Below are 23186 nucleotides of genomic sequence, written 5' to 3' on the forward strand. Positions count from 1 at the left end.
TTCAATTACTGACATTTTAAAAACTTTGATTTTTCAACTTTTTTATCATTGAAATTTCAAATATAAAAAAGGATGAATGTATCACCCCCCCACACACACACACCTCCAAAGTCACAAATAATTCACCCAGCTTCTCTTCCAATTTGGTATGTGGTCAACATTTTCTGAATTTTGATGAAAAAATGTTTGGTTCAAATTTTGACCAAAAAAGGTAGATATTTTCCCAGTTTCTTTCCCATATTTTCCAATAATTTCTATTAATTAATGCGCTCCTATGAAATATCTTCAGCCCATGTATCACATCTGAATTGTATTTGCCATATCCAGTTGGCTGTAAATACTGTGAGTTCTTCAAAGACATAACAACTTCTATGAGTGTATGCACCTGAGTACACAGACAGCGTTCAATAAGCACATTGCTTACTGACTTCAAAGGGATGAAGTGCGGTTTAATTAAGAGCTACAAAAGATATGGAAATTGTCAGAAGAAAGATACTATGTAAGCACATATTGTAATGAACTGCTGCCACGGCCCTTATGCTGTGTAGAATGCAGTCATAGGCCCTATAATGCTAAGAGCTAATGGAGATTCTCCTTCAGCTCAGGTGGTAAGGGCTTGTGCATTTAAAGCAGGAGGAACTGCATTTGATCCTGGGTACAAAGTCTCAACTGGGCACAGACCAGGAATTTCAGCATTAGTTAAGATTAAGTATAAACTGCACTTGTACGCTGTTTGGAGCAGGGACTGTTTTCAGGGCCGGCTTTAGGCCTATTCCACCAATTCTCCTGAATCGGGCCCCGTGCCTAAGAGGGCCCTGCGCCCAGTGAGAATCCCTTCCCTGGCTAGAGGAGCCTTCTTAATTTTTACTCACCCGGCTGCGCCCCAGGTCTTCGGCGGCACTTCGACGGCGGGTACTTCACTTGCTCTGGGTCTTTGGCGGCAGGCCCTCTGGCGGCGGGTCCTTCTGTGCCACCAAAGACCTGGAGCGAGTGAAGGACCTGCTGCCGAAATGCCGCCACAGACTCGGAGCACCGCCCGGTGAGTACAAGCCCCACCTGTTGTTTTTTTTAAGTCATCCAAACTGTTCAAATTGGGCCCTGCACTTCCTAAAGCCGGCCCTGTTTTCACTGTATGTTTCTATTACACAGTGAGGTATTCCCATGGTTGAGACCGGTAGACACTATCGCACTCTAAATGTTAAATAATGATTAAACACAAAGGGTGGATTGAAGAAATAATCATGAAAAAAGTTCTCCTAGAATCTGGGTCAAGGATAAAAGGAATTTTGATTTGTTAAAATTTTGTCGAAAGAAAGAACCTAGCAAATTTGTAGGTTTTGCTCCGATGTCTCAGGCCTCGCTCAGTCCAGCTTCCAATCAGGTATCAGACCACCTGTTCTAATGTTAAATTCACTAGGAACAACACAGAGGAGAGTAAGACCAGTGGGCATGAGCAAGATATAAGCAGCTTGCAGTAACGCCAGCTTTTGTGATATCTGGCCCCAGCTTCTGGAGTCTTGCGATCACAGGATCTCACTTAAAAAAAAAAAAAAGAAATTTAAGTTGTAGCCCTTGCAGTTGTATAGAAAAATTAGAAAATGCCCTAATGGCTGAAAAACGAGAAGGCAAATAAAAATAGCTCAACATTAGGAAAAAAAATCTCATGATTTTTAAGAGAGTCTGACTCAAAGGCAGGATTTCATCCAAGATTTTTGAACACTCAGGGTTGGCATAAAGGACCAAAAGCAAGGTTCTGTCTGCAAAAACAGCCATTAAGAAATCTTCTCACAGATTCCAGTGAATAAATAGACAGTGGCAAGAGACCTATTTGGTTTTTATTCATAGTGGGCTGTTAGTTAGAGGAAGCAGAGTGATGGGTACTTCCAATTAAAGGGGACTTTGCAAAACAAAAGTTACTTCTCACCTGCAAATGCCTGCTTCTGCTTTTTCTGTAAAATTTATACATTTCTCTCTCTCTGTCACACACACACACACACACACTGGAGAATCAGAACTCAAGAATGGCAAGTTATGCAGCATGATATAGATTCAGACAAGAGAGACTTTGGGAGTAAATGAAGTCTCACTGTTTTTCACTTGTCCTTAATGCAGTGAGACCGCTTGGGTTGGTTTCAGAAAACACAAGGCGACCCTTGCTCAGACGAGCAGTCAAAAAGCACATCCATACAGGATAAGAAATGGTCCATGGTCTTTAAAAAAAAAAAAAAAAAAAGGCTGCAGCTGTAAGGAACGCAGCACTGGTTGTGGGCTCCAGTACCAGCAGGTCTGGGAGGTTGCTTAGCATTCACTGTGCATGGGCCCAAGTGTCCTTAGCTGGCATAGACCTTGACAAACAGATTACGGGAGAAGAGGAGATACATGTTAATAGAGATGCCCTGCCATCAGAGATTGTGATTACAAAAACAGCAGAGGGTTCTGACGCCACATCATGTGGCTGAAAAAACAACAGCATTCTCCGTCTAGAACTCACGCTGAATTTACAGGAAGCCATCTGAACGCAGCGCAATGGCTGGGATGGGTAGAGGCTGGTAGGCTGCAATCATGGGACACGTGTGGCTTGCTGTGCATACAAATTTTTACATATATTCCATTGATTGTTACAACTCTGAGTTGCTAGAGAGCTTTAGTGAGAGCCAAGATGAGCTCAGAGAAAGATCTTTAATCAAGTGGCTGCTGGACTTGACATACATTAAAGCACAATGTACTAGGCAAGATGTTATTAATTCAGACAATGTACCATGTTCCAAATCAATTATTAAGCCAGATGTGCCACATGAATAAGCCACTCATGCAAACCCCTTAGCATAAACAAGGACAAGAGAGCAACCTTTGACCAACCGCGTGAACTCCTGCCTTTTGAAATCCACTGAGAATAGACATCAGCTTCCTGGCTGTCCACTCGGTGACCCTGCCACAGGCCTAGCCAAGTGGCTAAGCTGCCAGCGCTTCCTTGTTCAAGTTTATAATGCTTGAATCAAAAGGTTATCCTTAAAGCTGACTGGCAAGCTGTCTTGCACATACACTCCCTTCACCCACATTTTTTTTTTCAACAACCCCTCCACAATGTTAAAAAGTGTTTTTTGTGTGTGTTATAAAAGTTCCCATTTTGTTGAAAAGCCATTTCTATTTAAAAGATGGAACTATTTCAACCAGTTATGTCTCTCTCCGATGCAAGCAGGGACAGCTGCATGCTTCTCCCTTCCGAAATAGGGGTAGGGATCCAGACTGTTGACTGTCTGGGACCTTGCTCCAGCAGGGGCCAGGCAGCTCCCTTCCTCAAGGACATCCTCAGCTTGTAGGATCTAGTCCTGTGGGCGACTTTCAGCCGGCCTCTGTTTGCATTACGTAACTATTAGAGAGCAGCTTGGCATGATCTGTAAGAGTAGGGGCCTGTCCTGGCAGCCCAAAATGCCCTATGTGTGCTGGTTTGGTGTCTTCCTTCAGCCCTGTGGTAGCTGAATGTGAAGTAATGGTGTCAATTCTTTGGGATCCTCTATAGAAACTGCAATAGAATTTTCCCAGTCCTCCCTCTGCTAGCCTGCAGATCCAAGTCATCTATCTGTAACCTCGCCTTTCCTCTCCTCAGCTGAGCCAGTGCTGCAGGGAAGCCTTGTATCACACTAAGGACTTTTACATGGTTAGGCTACAGCACACATGAAGTATTTAATGTTAAATTCCCAATACTCTTGTCAAAGTAAAGGAGCATAGCCCAGTTTGTGATTCAGTCTCTTTGGAAACTCTCATAGAATGAAGTGTTAAGACTGGACCATCCAGTTCAGTTCTCTACCAACACAAAGATGTTCCCTGAATTTTCTAGGGTGGAGTCTGGTTTTAAGTGCCTCAGACAATGGGGTTCCCACCACTTCACTTGGGAGACTACACCACTCTAAAAAGTCTCCCACGCAGAGGAAATCTTCCTCAATATTAATCTTACATTTCCCTTTTCCCAACTTTTAGGGATTTTGTCTGTGCCCAATCCGGCACACGAAGCTTATATCGCTCTGGAGGGCGCTTTCTCGGTGATTGAGCTGCTTTTCCACAACTGCACTAATTTGCCTCACAACCAATTCATACCAAAGGCGATCTATTCTAGTTTTATGCTGAAAGAGAGCATATACTAGTGTTATTCAATGGCCAATTCCTTATCAGACAAGATTGTACGTGTCAGCATCAAACCTGTAACCTTGGCTAGCAATAGCCTATGAACTAGATTTCTCTCTCACTTCCTGTTTACAGAAAAGTGTAAATATCTCCACTGAAGATACTAATTCTACCCTGATGTAGCAGTGTGAACAAAATCAGTTTTCAACTAATGGACAGGGTGAGCAGTGTTCAGAAATGATGACTTGAAGGAAAAAAGTAGGCCACAATCCACATAAATAAATGCCATCTTTATTTTACCAAATATAATTTAAAATCAGTTAAGTTGACATTTGTCAATTCAGTTATATCAACTATAAATATTTAAGACAGTCTTTTTTAATTTTCATACAAAGAGGAACCCAATATTCTCTTCATTTGCAGCCAGATCTAAAGTACACATGCATTCATGTTCAACTGGTGAAGGGGGAGGAGAAAAAAAAAAAGTTGTCCTTCAAAGCTTTTTAAAATTTAAATATAAATTAAGTTCTTACTCTCCCTGCCCATCCTCCCTTCCCTCAACCTGGTAAAAATTTAGGTACCTCACCCAAGTAGAACTATGGCTCTTAAAACAATCACCTCTTTCTCCCTCAGTTTTTCAGCTGAGACCATGGAGGGTTTGTCTCTTTCACTGGCACAAGTCTTTACTTAGGGAACTGAAGAGGCATATAAAATAGTAGGAAGGGGTCTACTAAAAGCTTAAGTGTTAGGGAAGGGAAATCTCAAATGTATCCCTCAATACTGGGCATGGAAGCAAGTGAACAGTTTTTTGCATCTGTTAACGTTGAGGTGCAGGAGGTGGTCTCCAAGAAATTGAGACTTCAGTGCAGCAAAATTTCGACAGACGCCCTGGACAAGTTAGATTCGTGAGAAGTCGCTGGGGTGAAGAGATGTGAATTTCAGAGCTACAATCACAAGTGACATTTGAAGAGAGCAGTTCCGAGGCTTTCTAACCTAGGAATGAAAGCCCTCTGGAAACACACTCCCTACTAGCGCAGGGTCTGCGAGACAGCACTCTATTAAGAACTGCAATTCTGTGATTTAAGGCAGTCTTTATTTAAGCCAGGTCTCCCAAATACCCTGTACAGTTAAGACCATAAAAAAGAGGCATCCCTCAATGTGAAACAGGAAACGATTCTTCTACAAGTACCTTTAGACAGTGGTCCCTCAGATCTTATCTTTTTGGCACGCAAGAAACTAAATGTGGTTTGGTTTAGACATCTATATAGGTTCCTGTATTTTTTGGCAGTCCATGATGGAACTCCCCTTTTAGTTTCAAATCTGTCAACATGCCTGGCCTTAAACCAGGTCTCTAGCTCTGAACTGCAGGGAAAGCTCTGAGCCAGTTCCAGACTGGAATTTTGCAGCATGAGTCTATTGCTGGTCATGACAGATACACTTGGCCGGGCTGTTGCGGTCTTGCTTGGCCCACGGTAAGGGCAAGGTGGGGTGGTCTTCCAAGCAAACCACTCCCTCCCAAGAGAGTCAAGACGGCCATACTTATGTGGCTGTGGTAGAGTGCCAATATATTGAGCAGCAACCATCACCCCCTGAAACTGAGCCTCACTTAGGATCGAACAAGGTCAAAATCTACACAACACATCGAGTATCACTTCACACTTGTTGAACGTAATACCCAGCTCTCTGGGAAAAGCCAAAAAGGAGAAAAACAGCATTGTTTTAAGGAGCTTGTGGGAGAGACAGAGAAGCTGACCCAGTATCAGAAAATAAGAGCCACTACAAGAGTGCAGGGTGTGTGTTCTGGAACGAGGAATGCATTTCAGACTTTTTTTTTTTTTTTTAAAGGGGAAAACTAAAGCCCTACATACAATTAAAAATCCAGCAACTTTACGGTTATGTTTTAAAGCCTCAAGTAAACCAGGTGAACGTTCCTTATAAGCATCTGGGGGTGGGAGTGGATGTCCAAAAGGGTTCTTTCTGGCACACTCAAGCTAGTTCTCTAATCAGAATCTTCTTTGATTTAGAATCCAGGCATAACGTGGGGCTTTGGGGGAGGATCTGGGGATGTTCCAGATCCTAGTTTATAGGGTGTTCCCTCCTGGGAGGTGCCTGAATCGTATCTTGAACATTGAATGCTTATGAACCAAAGGAGTGACCCTTCACCTCTAGAGAGGGGTGCGGGTTTCCTTTATGATCCGACTACTCAATCAACATTTCCAATAGAACCTTGGTTCAGATGCTACTGCTATAAAATTGCACTTGGTGATTGTCTCTTACACTTTTTTTTTTGTCCTTCCTAAAACTAGATTTTTCTGTACAAACTGGGCTTGAAATATAAAGCACATAAAATTCCCATTGAAAATAATGAGAATCCAGGATCAAAGCTGAAGTCCCAAGAGAGACAGAAGGACGGGAAGGAGGAAAGAAGGGGATGATGGGGGGAGCTAGTCTCCCACGTCCGTGTCCCGGTCACCGATGAGCCAGAGAATGTGGAAACTGAGAGCCAAGAGACCTGTCCCAAGCAGGTCACCCAGTGCCGTCAAGTAAGGGATGGAAAAGTTGTCAGGATCCAGACCCCTACCCCACATCCAATGCACCATCCAGTCGGCAATGTAGAGTAGAATGAGAACCTGGAAAACAGACAAGAGGAAAGAGCCATATTAGCTACTAATCCAGACTTTCACGGCCCTTTCTTCCCCCAGGACAAAGCTTTTCGATCAGGCACTTGCAATTCAGCCTGATCGAAGTGCTAGCCCCTATTAATCCCATTCAAGCCTAAGGAATAGCTCAGAGAAGTAAGAGATGGGGCTTGTTGTTAAGAGGAACATCCTCAAGTAAGGGAAAACCAAAGATTTGATGGTGGGTACATTTCAGATTGTGGGCGGAGAGGGGCATGCCTGCAAGTGAGCATTTAGGGGGCACAAGAAGATGCGAGCTGGGTTTTTAATTCCCCTATGTGCCTTTGAAAATCTCCCCTTACTGCTCTATGCCCAATGCATCACCATTAGTTTATTTTAGGTGTCCGAGAGAATTCACTGCATGTGGGCTGAAAGCCTCCAAAATGAGGAGGCTCTGACCCAGATCCAAGTTTTGCAGCTCAGGTCACAACTCTAACCAAAAAGAGAGAGGAGCAAGTGGACACAGAGCCAGGGAAGTAGAGGCAGGATACAATCCACAGTTCACACCAGGGTGCCTCAGAGGTAAGCAGAAAGCCCAGTGAAAGGGGAGCAGAGTTGGAGCAGCACAATCCTGGCTTCCTGGGGGCAGGAGAGCATCTCCGAGCAGTGACATGATGGTCATGTTCTCACCTTTGCTCTAGGACAACACTGAGGGTATCCCAAGTCAGTGGTTCACACTGAGTCCTAAGCAGGAGAAATGCTCACAAATGCATCCAGCAGATCAGGTACAGACATTTAAAGCCATCAACTTGTGACCAGAGTGAGGGCTGGAAGGATTAGGCCAAGGCTTCCTCCTTCACTACAATCCATTTAATTACCCATGAGCCCCCACTCTGCTCACAGGCCTGTAGCTTCCCACAATGCACCTCACTCTCTGCAGGGGGAAGAGCACCAGAGATTTTAGAAAGTGGTTGCTAATGGACTTCCCTTCACGTGTCCAGCACACAGCAGGGGCTCGCGACAGACTAGCAGCCTTGTCTAGCGCGCGCTGTTTCTCTTTCTTGTGGATGCTCTGACTCATTTCCTGGAGCTCAGCTCAGTTGTTGATTTTAGGGGGATGCTAAAACCAGCAACAACTTCCACAAGCACCAGGAGGTGGCTGTGTTTAGTAGGATAACTCCTTGGCCACAGTCTCCCCTCTGTCTGCCTGTGTAGGAGGAGAGGGACATACTGGCTGCCTGAGTTCCCTGAAGTGCCAAAAATCCCCCCTTACATCCCTGAGTGCACACTCCTCACCTCAAGCACTGATCGTTATTTTACACAGAATCGGTTAGGAGCATGGGAGCCCAGTGCTGGCAGCCCAGCCAGATTTCGCGTGTGTGGGAAAGGCCCAGGGAAGGGAGGAAGAGCCCTGCGAGTGACGGGAGACACTGCACACGTCACATCCTGTTTTCTCTGCCAAGCCATTTGAACACCACTACAGCCCCACTAGGGGCTCATGGCTCTTTCCAGCCAAGGAAGCGAGATCCTGCTCCTGAGGATTTTAAAAGCCAAGTGTAGGCTGCAAAGCTACGGAAAGCAGCAGGTAAGCAGAACGAGTGCCCTGAGCACGGAAGGGAGTCTAATGCACTCATCTTCGCAGGGCTGCCGAAGCAGACAGAAGCGCCTCAGTTTACGACGCGCTGCTCTGTTCTATGGGAATTGTAATTCTGCTCCTGTGACAACCATTTGTGAGATAGGGGTTCCCTGCAGGGAAGGCGCTGTAGGGAGGAATGTAACAACAGATGAGGATAGAGAGAGGCACCCTGAACCAGCCAGCCCCATCTGACTGTTCCAGCTACAATGGTTCTTTGGCCGCCTGCAGCACCGTAGTATCCAAACGCCTCTCAGTCACGCGTTAAGTGAGGTGACTGGCGTCTGTCACATGTGGCTTGATCTCGCCCCCTCCCGAGGGAGAGCCACGTGTGCAGTGCAGTGTTCGGAACAGCAAGGAGCACACTGCGCATCCCAAACTTCTCTGTTCTCTGAGGGGCATTTGGGATGCAAGAGGAGTGCTAGCTCGGGGCCAGGAGATGCCTATTTCATGCTCTCTCTCTAGTAAAGGGAAGGGGTATTTTGTGTAAGCTCCCTGGGATAGGGATAGTCTTTGTGCTGCGGCTATACAGCACCTAGCACAATGGGGTCCTGCACAGTGACTGGGGCTAGCAGGCATTATACTAAATGCAAATAATAAAGGGATATTTTGTATTTGTCCCAGGTGCAAGAATCATGTCATCTGTACTTATAGCTCTGTGCCGTGCAGATTCCTCTTACTGAGGAGAAAGTGCCTCACTCCATCCCACTTCTGAGGTCTGTCTACACTGAGGAGCAGCTGCCAATGGGTCCCACTGAACTGGTGCGGAAACCGTTTTCTCTGCGACTCTAAATGAGACAAACCCTGTGTTTAGGAGCATGGGAGGTGACCCCTTTGCAGCAGTTGGCCAGTTTTCTACTACAGGTGGTGCGTTTGTGTCCGTTATTCTAGCACGGGGATCACAGTCCATGCAGCGATTCATGCAGAGGAGACGGGTCAGGCAAAGCCAGCTCTTACCTGGAGAAGCGCAGCTGTCATGTAGAAGACTACAAAGATCAGGGTGAGCGTGGTGTGCCCGCCTTGCATGGAGCTGATGGTGTAGAGGAAAACCAAGTGCCCAGGAACCACCAGAAGAAAGAGCACACGGGCAGAACGGGAATTCACATCTGGAGGGAAATTAAGAGGATGGCGCTCAGGATTTAAACAGATAATGGAACTCTGCAGCCAGCTCCCTGGGTTCCAGCATGGATGTGTCCACTGATCAGCAGACTACGTTTTAGTCGATCACTGGCCACAGCGTATTGGATCCATACCTCTATGTGCTAAATGCAAGGAGCGTAACAGAAATGCCCCGGAGCTCTGAACACTGGCTTAGAGACCCACCCGAACTGGGATCAGTTAGAGATGACGCACTTCTGCGCCTAGCACAGACAGGGTCAAAAGGGACAGGCAAACGAAGAGGCTCTACCCAGATCCCAGTGGCCATAGCAGTGGCACCTTTCAGCAGCTGCTCAGTACGCAGCTTTCTGTAATTCACTGGGAGGCCGAATTTACTAAGGGGAATTCATAAGAGCAACTAAAGCAAGGTGCTTGGTGCTCCCAAGAGCTGTACCTGCCCCCTTTTGGGGCTCATTTTTCCAACCCTCTGTCCAGCACAGCCACACCGGACGTCTCCCAACACACATTGTAACAGATAATGCTGACATCCGAGACCATAAAGCACTGGGCTCAGCGGCACGAGGCCACTCTTCTGGGGGCTGCCTTGCCCCCAGAGGCCAGCCCAGATCGTTCCCAGGCTACGGGCTGCCCCAGGCATGGTAGAGAATAAATCTCAGCACATGCACGGCATGAAATGCAAGTCAGGATTCCCACTGCAACGTTCCACCCCCCGCCACGTCCATCCTCACTTGAAATGTCTGGGTCTGCAGCTAAATAATGGAAACATTATGGAGGTTCAATTAACAGGAAGCTTTTCTGGAGCTTCAGTTATACTGGCAGGCCAAGCCGAGCCACTGGCTAGGAGCTTCTGCATCCCAAAAGCACTTGGTGAGAGTTTAGAAGGTGGCGGGGAAGAAGTCATTCCAGTGCTGGGGAGTCAGAGGCACACCTGCCACTAAGGGGGCCTTCTTTTCCTAACCCAGTGGGGACGCTCCACCTCACCAAAACATCACTGACGCTGTCTCTGTAAGCAAGAGCAAAGGCCAGGCCAGCACCTGGTCTCTCTGCCTCCCAGCAGATCTCAGCTCCCATTTCCCTTCCTTGCTGCTTAGTTACCCCTCCCTCAGTGCAAGCTGAGCCAGCTAATCGTCAAGCCATTTCACGACGCGGGTGAAGTGAACTGGAAGTCCCCTAGCTCAGAAAGCCCCAGCGCATGGCGTTGAGTAGAAGGAACAGATACCTGAGCTGAAGAATGTGCTGCAGGGGGTGGGGCACTTGCGTGGGGCCAGCCCTGAGCTCTCGCCAGGGATTCCGCTCATGTGGAGGTAAGTGGAGATGCGACTAGCCTGGACAGCCACCAGGTTGCCACCGACACCTGCAGACCAGAAATGGAGCAGTGAGAGCGGGTGCGTAACTCAACCCCCGCAGAACTTGGGTGCCCTTGAGACTTCAGGAGCCAAGTTAAACTCTATTGACCTTTGCACTTCAACCCTTTTCATGCCTCCGGAACAGTCAGAGCGGCAGGTGAACAAGTCCTCTCTTGCTCCTCACAGGCAGAATTCTTTTGCTGTGTTGTCAGAAAGCAGCTGCAACTGCTTCAGTTACAATCAAGCTGTCAGCCCTACGACTGGATTTCTGGCCCACATTCCACTTTTGCAGGATGCAAAAAGCCAGAGAGACAGAGAGAAAGGACACTGCTCCACAACCCCCCTTTACGACCCCTGCTGCAACTGCATTATTGTAGAGCCTTAAGTGCAGTGCGCGGGGCACAAAAACAATGGGCCAGTCAGGGCCGTAAGTTGAAAACTGCTAAGAATTTTGTTTGAAACATAGTGCATAACCTGCGGAACTCATTGCCACAAGCCCAAGAGATTCATAGCATTTTTTAAAAAGTGTGCAACATACAGATAATGAGCAGACCCACAGTTCTATTAGCAAAGGAGCCTAAGGCACTAGAAGTTTCAGACCCAAGCTCAAGGAACAGGGAAGGGGCATCAGACTGGATAAAATATTCAAAGACACCTACGTGCAAAGGTGCATCTTTGCTGAAGTATCAACTCAAGGGTAGATCACTTGAGATGCTTCCCTCATGTTAATCTATCACCGGGAGGAGCAGCCGAGTTGCTCTAACACCCTGTCTCAAGCCTAGGAGCCAAAATCCCACTGGCATCTACAGATGCAGGCTCCTAAATCACTTTTGAAAATGGGCCTTGGGCGCTTTTGAAGATTCTACCCAGGGTCTGGCAGGGACTGCTGAGAGGCTCATTGGCTGAGCAGAAGGGAACTCACCATTAATCACCGGCGTAAAGACAGCTATCCCTGCAAAGTTTGGATCCGACACAGTTTTGTCCAATATTAACCCTCCAACACTGCAAGGGAAGACATTGAAGGACTTGATGCCCAAGAGAAAATGACCACTCAGAACATCCAGAGACTCCCAAGCAATTATGATGGTCATACTTATGTAGGCATGAGAAGCAGTGCCCACTGTTTGTGAGGCAGGTTACTGCAACTGTGCACACTTCACAGGCATCAATACCCATTTACACAATGGCAGCAGTTGCACATGGACTGAGGCCTCTTAAAGCTGGTGCATAATATCAGAGCCTCGAGGGAAAAGGGTTACTAGTGTGTCACAGTAAAAGACAGTTTTGGCAGGAGCCGCAGAGTCAGGTAGGGGGTGCTTTCCCAGGATGCAAGTTGCATTTTGGCACACATCACACCAGCTGGTTTGTACGTTTCAGTCAGACAATAGGAACAGAGATTGTAAATCCTTGTGTACCTAGTGCAGAAAGAGCCTTTTGTTGTAACAAACCCGTCTGCGCAGTCACTTCCCAGAGACGGCTCTCGTGGTGAAGGCGCTAGCCTTGGACTCAGGAGGTCTGGGTTAAATTTCTGGCTGTGCCGCACTCTCTCTGTGATTGTGGGCAAGTCACTAGATCTCTCTCAGCTCCCCCCCTGTAGAACAGGGATAACAATACTTTCTTCCCCCCACTCTTTGGGACAGGGACTGGCTCATTATGGGTGTAAAGTGCCCAGCTTAGTGTGGCCCTAATCCCAGGTGGGACCCTTAGATGCTAAGATGACAGCAAACAGACAGGTACTTGAGGGCCCTGTTTTAGGAGATACTTGTTTGGTGCACGTTCAAATCTGTTTGACATACAGCGGGTGAAATCCTGCCTCAGCTCTCCTCCAACAGTTCCACAGGTTTAGGAGCAGAATTAGCCCACTTATGCTGGAGGGATGTGCCATTGTTGCTCTAGTCCTAGAGAGGGGCCTGGGCTGTAGATCTGAACTTTAACATTTGAAGGAGTTCGGTTCCACCATCTCCATTTCTTATGCACAGCGTGCACCATTCGGGCAAGCGCCTGAAGGGAAGCCAGGGTGTCCCTTTCTGGCAGGGCTGGGGCAAAACAGTAATTTCATGCCTTCCTACCTGCTAATAGCCATGGCAATGATGACTGGCTCCCACCCAGAGTACAGCACCTCCCGGGTTACTGGATTCCTCTTGGCAATGATGATCCAGAGCGGTAGCAGGGCTATGAAGAAGGCACACACCAAAGGATTCACGTACGCTTTGTCCTCTGAAAAGAGAAGCAACAGGTCAACGAGTCCTCCCGCCAGCATGCCATGGGGTTACTACTCAACAGCAGTGTTGGAGAGCAGACCTGGTCCCATTTCCCCTCTGACTTCAGGCCCTGGGAGTCTGCAAGAGCCAGCCATGGCCACCCCATCTTCAGGAGGTATGCTATTGTCAAGGCTGCCCTCTCTGGATCAGCTCTTACCGCTGCTGACGACGTGCCCTCTAGGAAAAGCCCGGTTTCCAGCCTCTCACCCCGTCCAGCCTTCACCTGCTGGGCGAAACCTAGCAGCCACGCCTGCCCTCTCCTTGGAACGTCGTTGAAGACATGTCCCAGCCAAGGAGAAAGCCACAGCTCTGCTACTAGGGACCCTCCCAGGCCTTACGCCAAGGATGCTTTCTAGCTTCTGGCAGTTGCCAAAAAGCACCCCTTGCCTGTCTGACAGTAGGGTGCACCCAGAGCACCCCCAAGCCTCTCCACACCTGTGTGGTCTATGAAGATCCTTTACATTACTGTTTCTCAACCCCTCCCCTCCCGCCCCCCACCGGGCCCCAGTCATCTCTGAATATGCCTTAGAGAGGCAGCCTCAAGATCAGGCATTAAGTAGCTGGAATGGAGGGCAAGATGCCAGGGAAATGCTGCAGCGCACGTTAGGAGGGGATATGCATCTCTCACGTCTCACCCAGCTCTATGTAGAGGCCCCAGCTGATCCCTGAAAGCAGCGCCAAGGTGATGAGGTCCCCCAGGCTGGCAGCAATGGGCGTGGCCACGTTATCCGGGTTGATCCCTATCTTTCTGGATCCAACGATGACTCCGATCATGATCATTCCTAGGCCCAGAGGAAGAAGTGGCGTGAGCCAAAGGGCACCGCTGCTCAGACTGAGCGAGCGTGACCGAGGGTTTAGGCTTACCCAGCACGAGTGAAGCTATGAAGGCCGTGGCAACGCTACTGGCACAGAGCAGGATGGCGTGGCCAATGCTGAAGTGCCCATCTGGGATCCAGCCAAATATCACGGCAGCAATCGAAGCCAGGAAACCAACCACTGTAGCTTGAACCTAGCACACACAAGGAGTTAAACCAGACACGGGTTGGGAAGAGAGAGAAACCAGTCCCACTTCCACCTGGATTAGCTGGGAGGAGGAAGAGACCGCAATATACCAGTGGGGGAAACTTTTAGGAAGGATTAATTGCGGCACAAGAAGTCACCATTTGCTTTTCCACCAGACACTCAGCATCAGTATTTAAACTCTCCTTCCAGTGTCACTGCTGCACAGCCCCCAAAGCCAGCCTCATTCCCCCCAGTTTACCTGAATCAGAGCCATGTTCCCCATTATCATCCTCCAGAGCTCCTTGGGTGTGTCTATGTGCCCGATGTTAGCCTGTAGGAAGAGAGCATGGTATCGGTTAGACTGAACCCCTCTCAGATGGCTAGCGCTCAGGAAACTTGTTCACAGTGGCGGTACATTTGTCGTGGGGCAGGGGAGAACAATTCGAGACCCAAGCTCTCCAGGAGGGTGGTTCAAGAGGAGAAAAAATGAGCATTCCATCGCCGTTCGTGACGGCCCGTGACATTTAAATCGGCTTCGGTACCCAATGACTGGAAGTTAGCTAATGTAACGCCAATATTTAAAAAGGGCTCTAGGGGTGATCCCGGCAATTACAGACCGGTAAGTCTAACGTCGGTACCGGGCAAATTAGTTGAAACAATAGTAAAGAATAAAATTGTCAGACACATAGTAAAACATAAACTGTTGAGCAATAGTCAACATGGTTTCTGTAAAGGGAAATCGTGTCTTACTAATCTATTAGAGTTCTTTGAAGGGGTCAACAAACATGTGGACAAGGGGGATCCGGTGGACATAGTGTACTTAGATTTCCAGAAAGCCTTTGACAAGGTCCCTCACCAAAGGCTCTTACGTAAATTAAGCTGTCATGGGATAAAAGGAAAGGTCCTTTCATGGATTGAGAACTGGTTAAAGGACAGGGAACAAAGGGTAGGAATTAATGGTAAATTCTCAGAATGGAGAGGGTAACTAGTGGTGTTCCCAAGGGTCAGTCCTAGGACCAATCCTATTCAATTTATTCATAAATGATCTGGAGAAAGGGGTAAACAGTGAGGTGGCAAAGTTTGCAGATTATACTAAACTACTCAAGACAGTTAAGACCAAAGCAGATTGTGAAGAACTTCAAAAAGATCTCACAAAACTAAGTGATTGGGCAACAAAATGGCAAATGAAATTTAATGTGGATAAATGTAAAGTAATGCACATTGGAAAAAATAACCCCAACTATACATACAACATGATGGGGGCTAATTTAGCTACAACGAGTCAGGAAAAGGATCTTGGAGTTATCGTGGATAGTTCTCTGAAGATGTCCACGCAGTGTGCAGAAGCGGTCAAAAAAGCAAACAGGATGTTAGGAATCATTAAAAAGGGGATAGAGAATAAGACTGAGAATATATTATTGCCCTTATATAAATCCATGGTACGTCCACATCTCGAATACTGTGTACAGATGTGGTCTCCTCACCTCAAAAAAGATATACTAGCACTAGAAAAGGTTCAGAAAAGGACAACTAAAATGATTAGGGGTTTAGAGAGGGTCCCATATGAGGAAAGATTAAAGAGGCTAGGACTCGTCAGCTTGGAAAAGAGAAGACTAAGGGGGGACATGATAGAGGTATATAAAATCATGAGTGATGTGGAGAAAGTGGATAAGGAAAAGTTATTTACTTATTCCCATAATACAAGAACTAGGGGTCACTAAATGAAATTAATAGGCAGCAGGTTTAAAACAAATAAAAGGAAGTTCTTCTTCACGCAGTGCACAGTCAACTTGTGGAACTCCTTACCTGAGGAGGTTGTGAAGGCTAGGACTATAACAATGTTTAAAAGGGGACTGGATAAATTCATGGTGGCTAAGTCCATAAATGGCTATTAGCCAGGATGGGTAAGAATGGTGTCCCTAGCATCTGTTCGTCAGAGGATGGAGATGGATGCAGGAAAGAGATCACTTGATCATTGCCTGTTAGGTTCACTCCCTCAGGGGCACCTGGCATTGGCCACTGTTGGTAGACAGATACTGGGCTAGATGGACCTTTGGTCTGACCCGGTACGGCCTTTCTTATGTTCTTATTCCTAACGGCCCCACAGGTCAGCCAGGCAACAGGAACAGAGCAGCAGGATGCGGACAAGAGCAAGGTGGCCAATCACCTCCCACTTTCAGCTGAGAAGGGAACGAGCTGCAGAGTCAAGAGGCTTCCTCTATTGCTTTCGGGGTTCCCAAGGTCCTCAATTCTTGCAGACAAAAGAGAATCCTGCAACCAACGGCTGACAGATAAGTGAAGGAGGAGCTGGGCATCAGCTGTCTTGGCCTACTGCTCTGAGCACAGAACAGGGTGGCAGGAATGCGCCATTTCTAAGACAAGAGCCACACTCCAGTCCCCCTTAATTGCCTCCATTCTCCTAGCTGCAGAAGCCGGGTTAACACGTATGCCACAAGGGCAGAGCAAGGATTTAGGGTTTGCCACGTGCTCTGGAGACCAGGGTCTACAAAGACTTTGCCAGTGAATCTGGGACCGCGGCAGAACCTCCTCCATTTCCCCTTTAGCACACGCTGGAATGGGGAGAGAGACATTGCAGATGCTTTCCCAACGGAGCTCCTAATACCACGTCTCACTACCAATTCTGGCTCACACCCATCTGGGTCATGCTGTTCCTGCAGCTGGCCAAAGGGCTCAATACCCCAGCTCTGCTATCAGATCGGACCCTAAGCTCTGATAAGGAAGGCCAGGGTGATGGCAATGAGCGTTTTCCCTTTTAAATAACGTTAGGTAAACAAAGCCAATGCTCTGTGGAAGCCTGGTGAGTGGTGGGAAGCAGCCACAGCACATGGGGGTCTTTTGGCACCAGGATGGCTACAAAAGACACTAATCAGCTTAAACAGAACAGACTGAAAGTTGCTGTAATCTGGCAGCAGACAACTTTGCTGTTTTGCAACATTTGAGCAGAGTTACTGCAGAAGGCCCTGCCAACCTGTCCCTTGCAGGTCTCTATGCGATTTAGAGACACTAAGTATCACAGCACCCCCTAGAGATGCAGAGCAAGGATTGTGGGGCCCAATTTAATAACAGAAACTGATGCACAGAGAGGGGAAATGACAAGCCAAAGGTTACAGTGACCGAGTGTCAGAAACAGAACCCAGGCGTCCTGACTGCTAGCCCCTGGTTCAAGCCACGAGCCTATGCAGATCCAGCAGAACAGCCGATGAAGTGGGTTCTAGCCCACAAAGGCTTACGCCCAAATACATTTGTTAGTCTCGATGCCACAAGGACGCCTCGTTGTTTTTGCTGATACAGACTAACATGGCTGCCACTCTGAAGTGTGAAAAGGGTTCCCTAAAGCACAAGCAAGGCCGTTAACAGCTAGAAGGGATGTGGTGGCAGTTTCCTTCCCTCCAGTTTCTGTGCCAGAGAGAAATCATGGTCAAGCAGCTCAAATCAGCATTCTTTCCCCACTGCCCAGTCCCTGCCACTTCTTGAATATTTCCATAGCATCTTCCAAACCAGCGATTGCAGAGACTCTGACAAAGCACTTCATCCACTACTGAAATGCATCCACTTCTGGGGTGGAGCACGGCAACTCTAAACTGTTCAGGACAGGAAGGGAAGAAAAACAACGTAGCCAACTGAGTCGGCCGGGTCAATTTAGTAAAAGAGAACAGCTGCCCAAGTCGGAATGTGGCCATGGCTCCAGGGCAACAACCCTCCTCTCATGGCATTTGACTCTCATTTGAAATCTGTCCCCAGGCCTCAAGTTACCAGGGCACATGGCATGTGGGTAGAAGGATACAGGGCCATTCTCTTCAGGAAGGAAGAGCATCCATGCTCGAAAAAAAGTCTTCAGACACTAACGGAGCCTGGGTTTAAGGAGCATTCTCAGGAATTTCTGCAGTCTGGCCAGTTCAACGCCGGGGCCGGGGGGGGGGGGGTAGTGGGAGGAGGGAGAAGGCAACTACAGGGACAATCAGCACATACCCCACAGGTATTTTAGCTCAGTATGAAGCTGGATCTTAAATTCCTGCCCTCAGGTCAGGATTAACATAACCTGGCTGTAGTCAGTAGCAACAAGATTTTAATCCCCCAACAGGAAAGTTTTGCTTCCTAATGGTGAAAGGAACTGGCCGGGGAGCCTTAATGAGGAATATGCAGCCTGCGGAAGCCACTCCAGGCTGCTGTCCTGCAGAGCCAGCACAGTGACCATGTCCCAAGCGATTCCTTTGAGAAGGCCTCTCTGCTGCCACTCTACAGGTGGCCTCCTACGCCTAGGAAGGAGCAGAGCAAGAGGGGAATAAAAAGCAAGCCAGATGGGTCGTCGGATCCCATCACACGTGTATGCCGAAGGGACCCCAAGGAGGCCAGAAGGGAGTTTAACAGTTTAAAGGGCAGTGTGTCATTCCCCCCCCCCCCATGCACCAAGCTCTAACTGATCCCCTATGGGCTGGAAGCCATGCTAATTTCTCCACACTAGTCAGATCAAGGTCATGGCATGTCAGTAGGCAGCACAAGGAGACCCAGCTGGCACGGACAGGGCTGCGCGCAGGCACGGAGCGTCAGAGGGAGGTAGATAGGCCGGGTCATTGCTCTCTCTGTGCCCTGGTCCTCTTGTGGCCCTGCTGTGGACATGGAGGGAGATAGGAAAGTTTGCCATTCCGGTGACTTTCTGCACAGTCTTGATTCCCCGCCAAGGCCCCAGCCCTGGGCCAGCACCACTGCTGGGAAGGTGGGGGATGGAGGAAGCGGTGCACTCTGCCTTTGTCCCAGAAGAGCAAAGCTCTGATCCCAGCCACACAGTGGGAGCTGCATGCTTAGTGCGTGGCTGGACAGAGCCAAGCCAGCCAGCCCCGCTCCTCCACCCCACCCCCACAAAAGACCTCACATCCCTTACATGCTCCAAACAATAAGGATGAAACAAAGGGATTTGTTTCCCCAAGTGGAGGAGCAACGAAAGTCTGGCCTGCACTGACATTAGCTTCACCACTCAGCCTTTGCCTCTGGCAGAATCGCAGCTGGCTTCTGCTCCCACCTGGCACAATAAGGAGGGGAAAGCTTGTTCCCACCATCAGCTGGAGACAAGGAACCTTGGCACCGAGATGACAGCCTCGGCAGCAGGCGCGGCGTGCCAGCCGGTAGTTGGCAATGTCATTTCCCGGCCAGATCTCTGCTTGCTTCTTAGGAGCAAGGGCACCAGGGCTAAGAGCTGCAGAGGCTGGATTCAAGGAGGAAGAGGAGTTGTTCTAGTCAGCGGTAACCAGCTGGGGGGTTGTAGTGGTAGGATGCCCTCTGTGCTTCACCGTACATGCAGAGCTGAACCAAGAGCTAATCCAGATAGAGCCTCTTTCTCGCTACCCACCCTGATGTTGGCCAGGGAGCCCTGATTCTGACGTGGGGGCTAGAGACTAAGCAACCCCCCTCTCTGCAAACTAGACGCCTCCAGAACACTGAGCCAGCGTGACGCGGTAACACAAACGTCACCGTGCACCAGAGCAGGGTCCTGCAGGACACATGGAAATGTAGCGGCTGTTCAGAGTGGGAGAGGGGCTGCAGCAGGAAGAGCAGAAGACAAAGTCAAGAATAGTTTGAGAGCCTGCTCTTCTGCCTGCAAGGAAGAGCCGTGCACTTGGCCTGCTGGCATCCAGGCACAACAGGGGCCACGAGTCACAGTCAGGGAGGCCGCTGCTCTCGGAACCATAGCTGGCATTACTCCCCTGGGTCAGGGCTCAGACGTACTAAAGAGGCCTGGCAGAGACAGAGACACGCGCAACTCTCCCCAGGCTTTCTGCCAGCTGTGCTCACTGCTCCCCTCCAACCTGACAGTGCTCGATGGCGTCCTGCGAATGCCTCGCCCCCCAAATCCTCCCTGGGTAGCAGTCTGAGTCAGCCATTTCTGAGCAGTTTCCTGTGCCCCTGTCCCCTGAAGACCAGGTCCGGCTGTTTGCTTTGAGGGCTGCACTCTGAATGTGTTAATTCAGAGGGCAGAGAGAGGAAAGAGATGAGCTGCAGGCAGCAGGTACTGTTGTGCTTGAAGAATCACAGCTGTGGACCCATTGTAGGGTGCGCTGTGAGGCATGAAAACATCCAACAGTCACCTGTTGTCACGCCCTGGAAGAACGGGCTTTATGGAAAGGGAGGAGAATTTCCAGTCCCTAACAGGAAAGGATTCCAGGCCTCCTGCCCAGCTCAGCTACAGGGACAGAATGCTCCGTTAGTGCCAAAGCACTGACGAGAAGCAGTTCGGTTATAACTGCGCTTAGCCTAGTCCTGTCTTGGCAGTCTGGAGCGCCTGCCCCCATCTCAGTCGGGAAGCTATTTTATGGATCTGGCCATTACACTCACAAAGAGGCAATGCCCGATCTTGCCCTTCCATTGGCTTCCAGAGGTTTTCAGCTAGGATGCCAATGCTCTTTGCAGGATTCCACAGGACAGGAGAACGTGCCTCCAACCTTGTCCCTGCAGCACAATTCTCTCAAAGCCCTGCAGCCTCTGCCACTCACAGCTTTCCCCAGCCTGCTTTTGGGGCATTTCTGTATTTAGTTCCCTGAAGCACAAGTCAGATCCCTTTCAACTAGATCAGAACTCTCCCAGCTAAACACGCCCACACCCCTCTTCTGGATCCAGCAGTTCTTCCAGGCAGAGCAGCACGCAGGGCAGGGGAGGGGAGAGCCGTACACCAGGCGTTAGGACTTTAAACAGTCTTCCTGCTCGACTCATATTCAAAAGTCCTTCCTGAACTGCCAGGCGCTTGACAAAGTGGCCATTGTGACAGAGAGCAATTTCCCGCAATATTCTGGACACAACTTATCGAATTAAGTTTAATACCTTCAGGGTCCATGGTATTAAACATGAAATTGTTGATGTGTTATTGTAGGATTGCATGCAACTTTTCCAGGAGACTGACTAATGTAAACCCTGGGGAAATGTTAGAAACGTCAACAAAATAAAAAAACAGTTTGTGACAATGTGTGTGAAGTAGGCTTCATGGAAGGTACTAGAGAGGCCTTTTTAAGCTATGCCCTGGGGAGAAAAATCCACTGTCTTCTGAATACCTGCTCCTGGAAACTCCAATTCAAAGACCCCTGAACTGTATAAAAGATGGATTAAACTTCACATGAGTGAGCTAGTGCTGAACTGAGGCTGTTACGAACCTGTACCTGGAGAAGAGACCCCTTTGTGGGGTTTAAAGGATGATCAACTGGCAGAGCCCATGGCGGAGTTGGGGTGAGCTTTGGGAAGCTTATTAGCATGTGTGTAGGTTCTTTTATTGTTTTTAATAGGTTCTCTCTGTAATGTTTTTACCCTAAAAATAAAGTAGCCTAACTGTGTCAGTTACTCTGTTCTTAGTCTCGGTGCTGGGGTCTGCTTAGACAGTCTGTCTTGAGCTGGGAATAACACAGTGAAGGCAGGGAACCCTTCAGCCTGAAGATACCCCAGTCAGAAGGGAGAGAAGCGTGTCTCCATCCACACATGGCAACAGCCAGTGCGTGCCCTTGCCGGACCACTGAGGGGAAAAACAGGTGTAGTTGCCATGAACTGTGACAGGCACCTCTTTTGCTGACTGCTCATCTGACTTGATCCAAAAGGCCCCCTGCTTATGGGAGATGCTTAAAATCAGGCTCTTCTCTTCCACACCCCATGCCAAAAAGGGGTTCTTCTCTCTCATGACTCAGTACCCCGCTAATCAAAGCAGGGCAGGGGCGATAGCTGTGTGAGCTGGCGTCTTGGGCACGGGATACCCGTGAAGATAGTTCGGGGACAAAGAGAGAGGGGGCAGACAGGCAATGTCTCAACTGCTCTGACTGGATGGAATCACGAAGAGGAGGGGTAACATTTATCCGAACTTCAGGAACACTCACTACCGTGTAATGCTGAAAGCTCACTGAGAAGCACAGCGAGGTCCCCCCTCGGGGGGCGGGGGGGAAGCCAAATGAATGGACTGGCAGTGGCACTGGCCAGGGGAAGAGCTGGTGCAGCCTGGGATAGAGAGAGGAAACCGGTGGAGCCCTGGAGACTGGCAAACCCACAATGATACCGTTCAGAGCAACTGCATAATATCTAGGCAAATCCATCAGTGATTTAAGCCACCACAAAGTGAGTGGAAGGTGCAAGGGAGTCCACGGGCAGCGGCTACATGCCCCCCTCCCCCAATAGCTCTCTTTTCCCCTCCTCTCCATAGAGAAACACAAGCAGATATGGAATTTCCCTCCCCGTCCCCCAGCCCATCCCAGATAACTCACAGCTGTAGAAAGACGAGATGCCAGTGTCATCTCTAGGTTCCCCTTCAGTCCCAGCAATGCAGGAACCAGGATAAATACTTCAGTCACATTTTTGAACACGGCCCAGTGCTGCAAGACGAAAAGAGTTTATGTATTATTCATAGTGTGTGTGTACACACACACACACACACACACTCTCTCTCTCTAAGAATCTTGGTACAAGGTAACAGCTGCAGGTGGCAAGGATGGTCTTTTTGTTCTGTTTGGACAACACCTAGCACAATAGGTTCCTGCTCCATGACTGGGATTACAAGGCACTTCAGTAGAATACCAGCCAGACTGTAGAGAAGCTTAATGTCTAGCTCTCCTTCCCTCAGAAGTACATCTGTGGCAGGTGAAACACAGAACTGGTAATAACTGTAACTCCCAGCCTCAAATGCTTTGACTATACCCCCTGCTCTGGCTCCATTCCTTCCCTGTTTCAAGACCACGGGACTGCCAAGCTCTTTGCAAAGTGGACCCAAGTGTTGGAAAGTCTCTGTTTTCCTATGGCAATGACTGGAGTCGTCCTCCACCTCCTACTGCAGCACAAAGGGCAGGGGCAGGATTTGAACACTGTGCCTCTCTTTGTCAACGGTAAGAGAGGTGGCATAGCCAGGTGGAACGAACAGGGGGAGCGATCACAAAAAAAGGCGTCACCCGCTGCAGCGCTTTTACTCACCCGGCGGTGCTTTTACTGACAGGGTGGCGCGCCGGGTTTTCAGCGGCAGGTTCTTCACTCGCTCCGTGGGTCTTCGGCGGCGGGTCCTTCAGTGTCGCCGAACACATCCGGAGCGAGTGAAGGACCCGCCGCCGAAGTG

General features: G+C 48.8%; 1 protein-coding gene across 1 annotated transcript in view; it reads right to left on the reverse strand.

The window, feature by feature from the left end:
- Positions 1–23186, reverse strand: part of LOC120405049 (ras-related protein Rab-7L1-like) — a 55295-nt gene that overhangs the window by 16841 nt on the left and 15268 nt on the right. The window contains exons 3-11 of the mRNA XM_039538240.1: positions 22348–22455; positions 14361–14432; positions 13964–14108; positions 13735–13881; positions 12908–13055; positions 11761–11840; positions 10712–10846; positions 9331–9479; positions 6704–6752 (exon numbers count right to left, since the gene is read on the reverse strand). Coding sequence (XP_039394174.1) covers positions 6704–6752; positions 9331–9479; positions 10712–10846; positions 11761–11840; positions 12908–13055; positions 13735–13881; positions 13964–14108; positions 14361–14432; positions 22348–22455 — 1033 coding nt within the window. The remainder of the gene's footprint in view (positions 1–6703; positions 6753–9330; positions 9480–10711; positions 10847–11760; positions 11841–12907; positions 13056–13734; positions 13882–13963; positions 14109–14360; positions 14433–22347; positions 22456–23186) is intronic.

The sequence above is a fragment of the Mauremys reevesii genome, linkage group 4, assembly GCF_016161935.1.
Source record: "Mauremys reevesii isolate NIE-2019 linkage group 4, ASM1616193v1, whole genome shotgun sequence".
NCBI lineage: Eukaryota > Metazoa > Chordata > Testudines > Geoemydidae > Mauremys > Mauremys reevesii.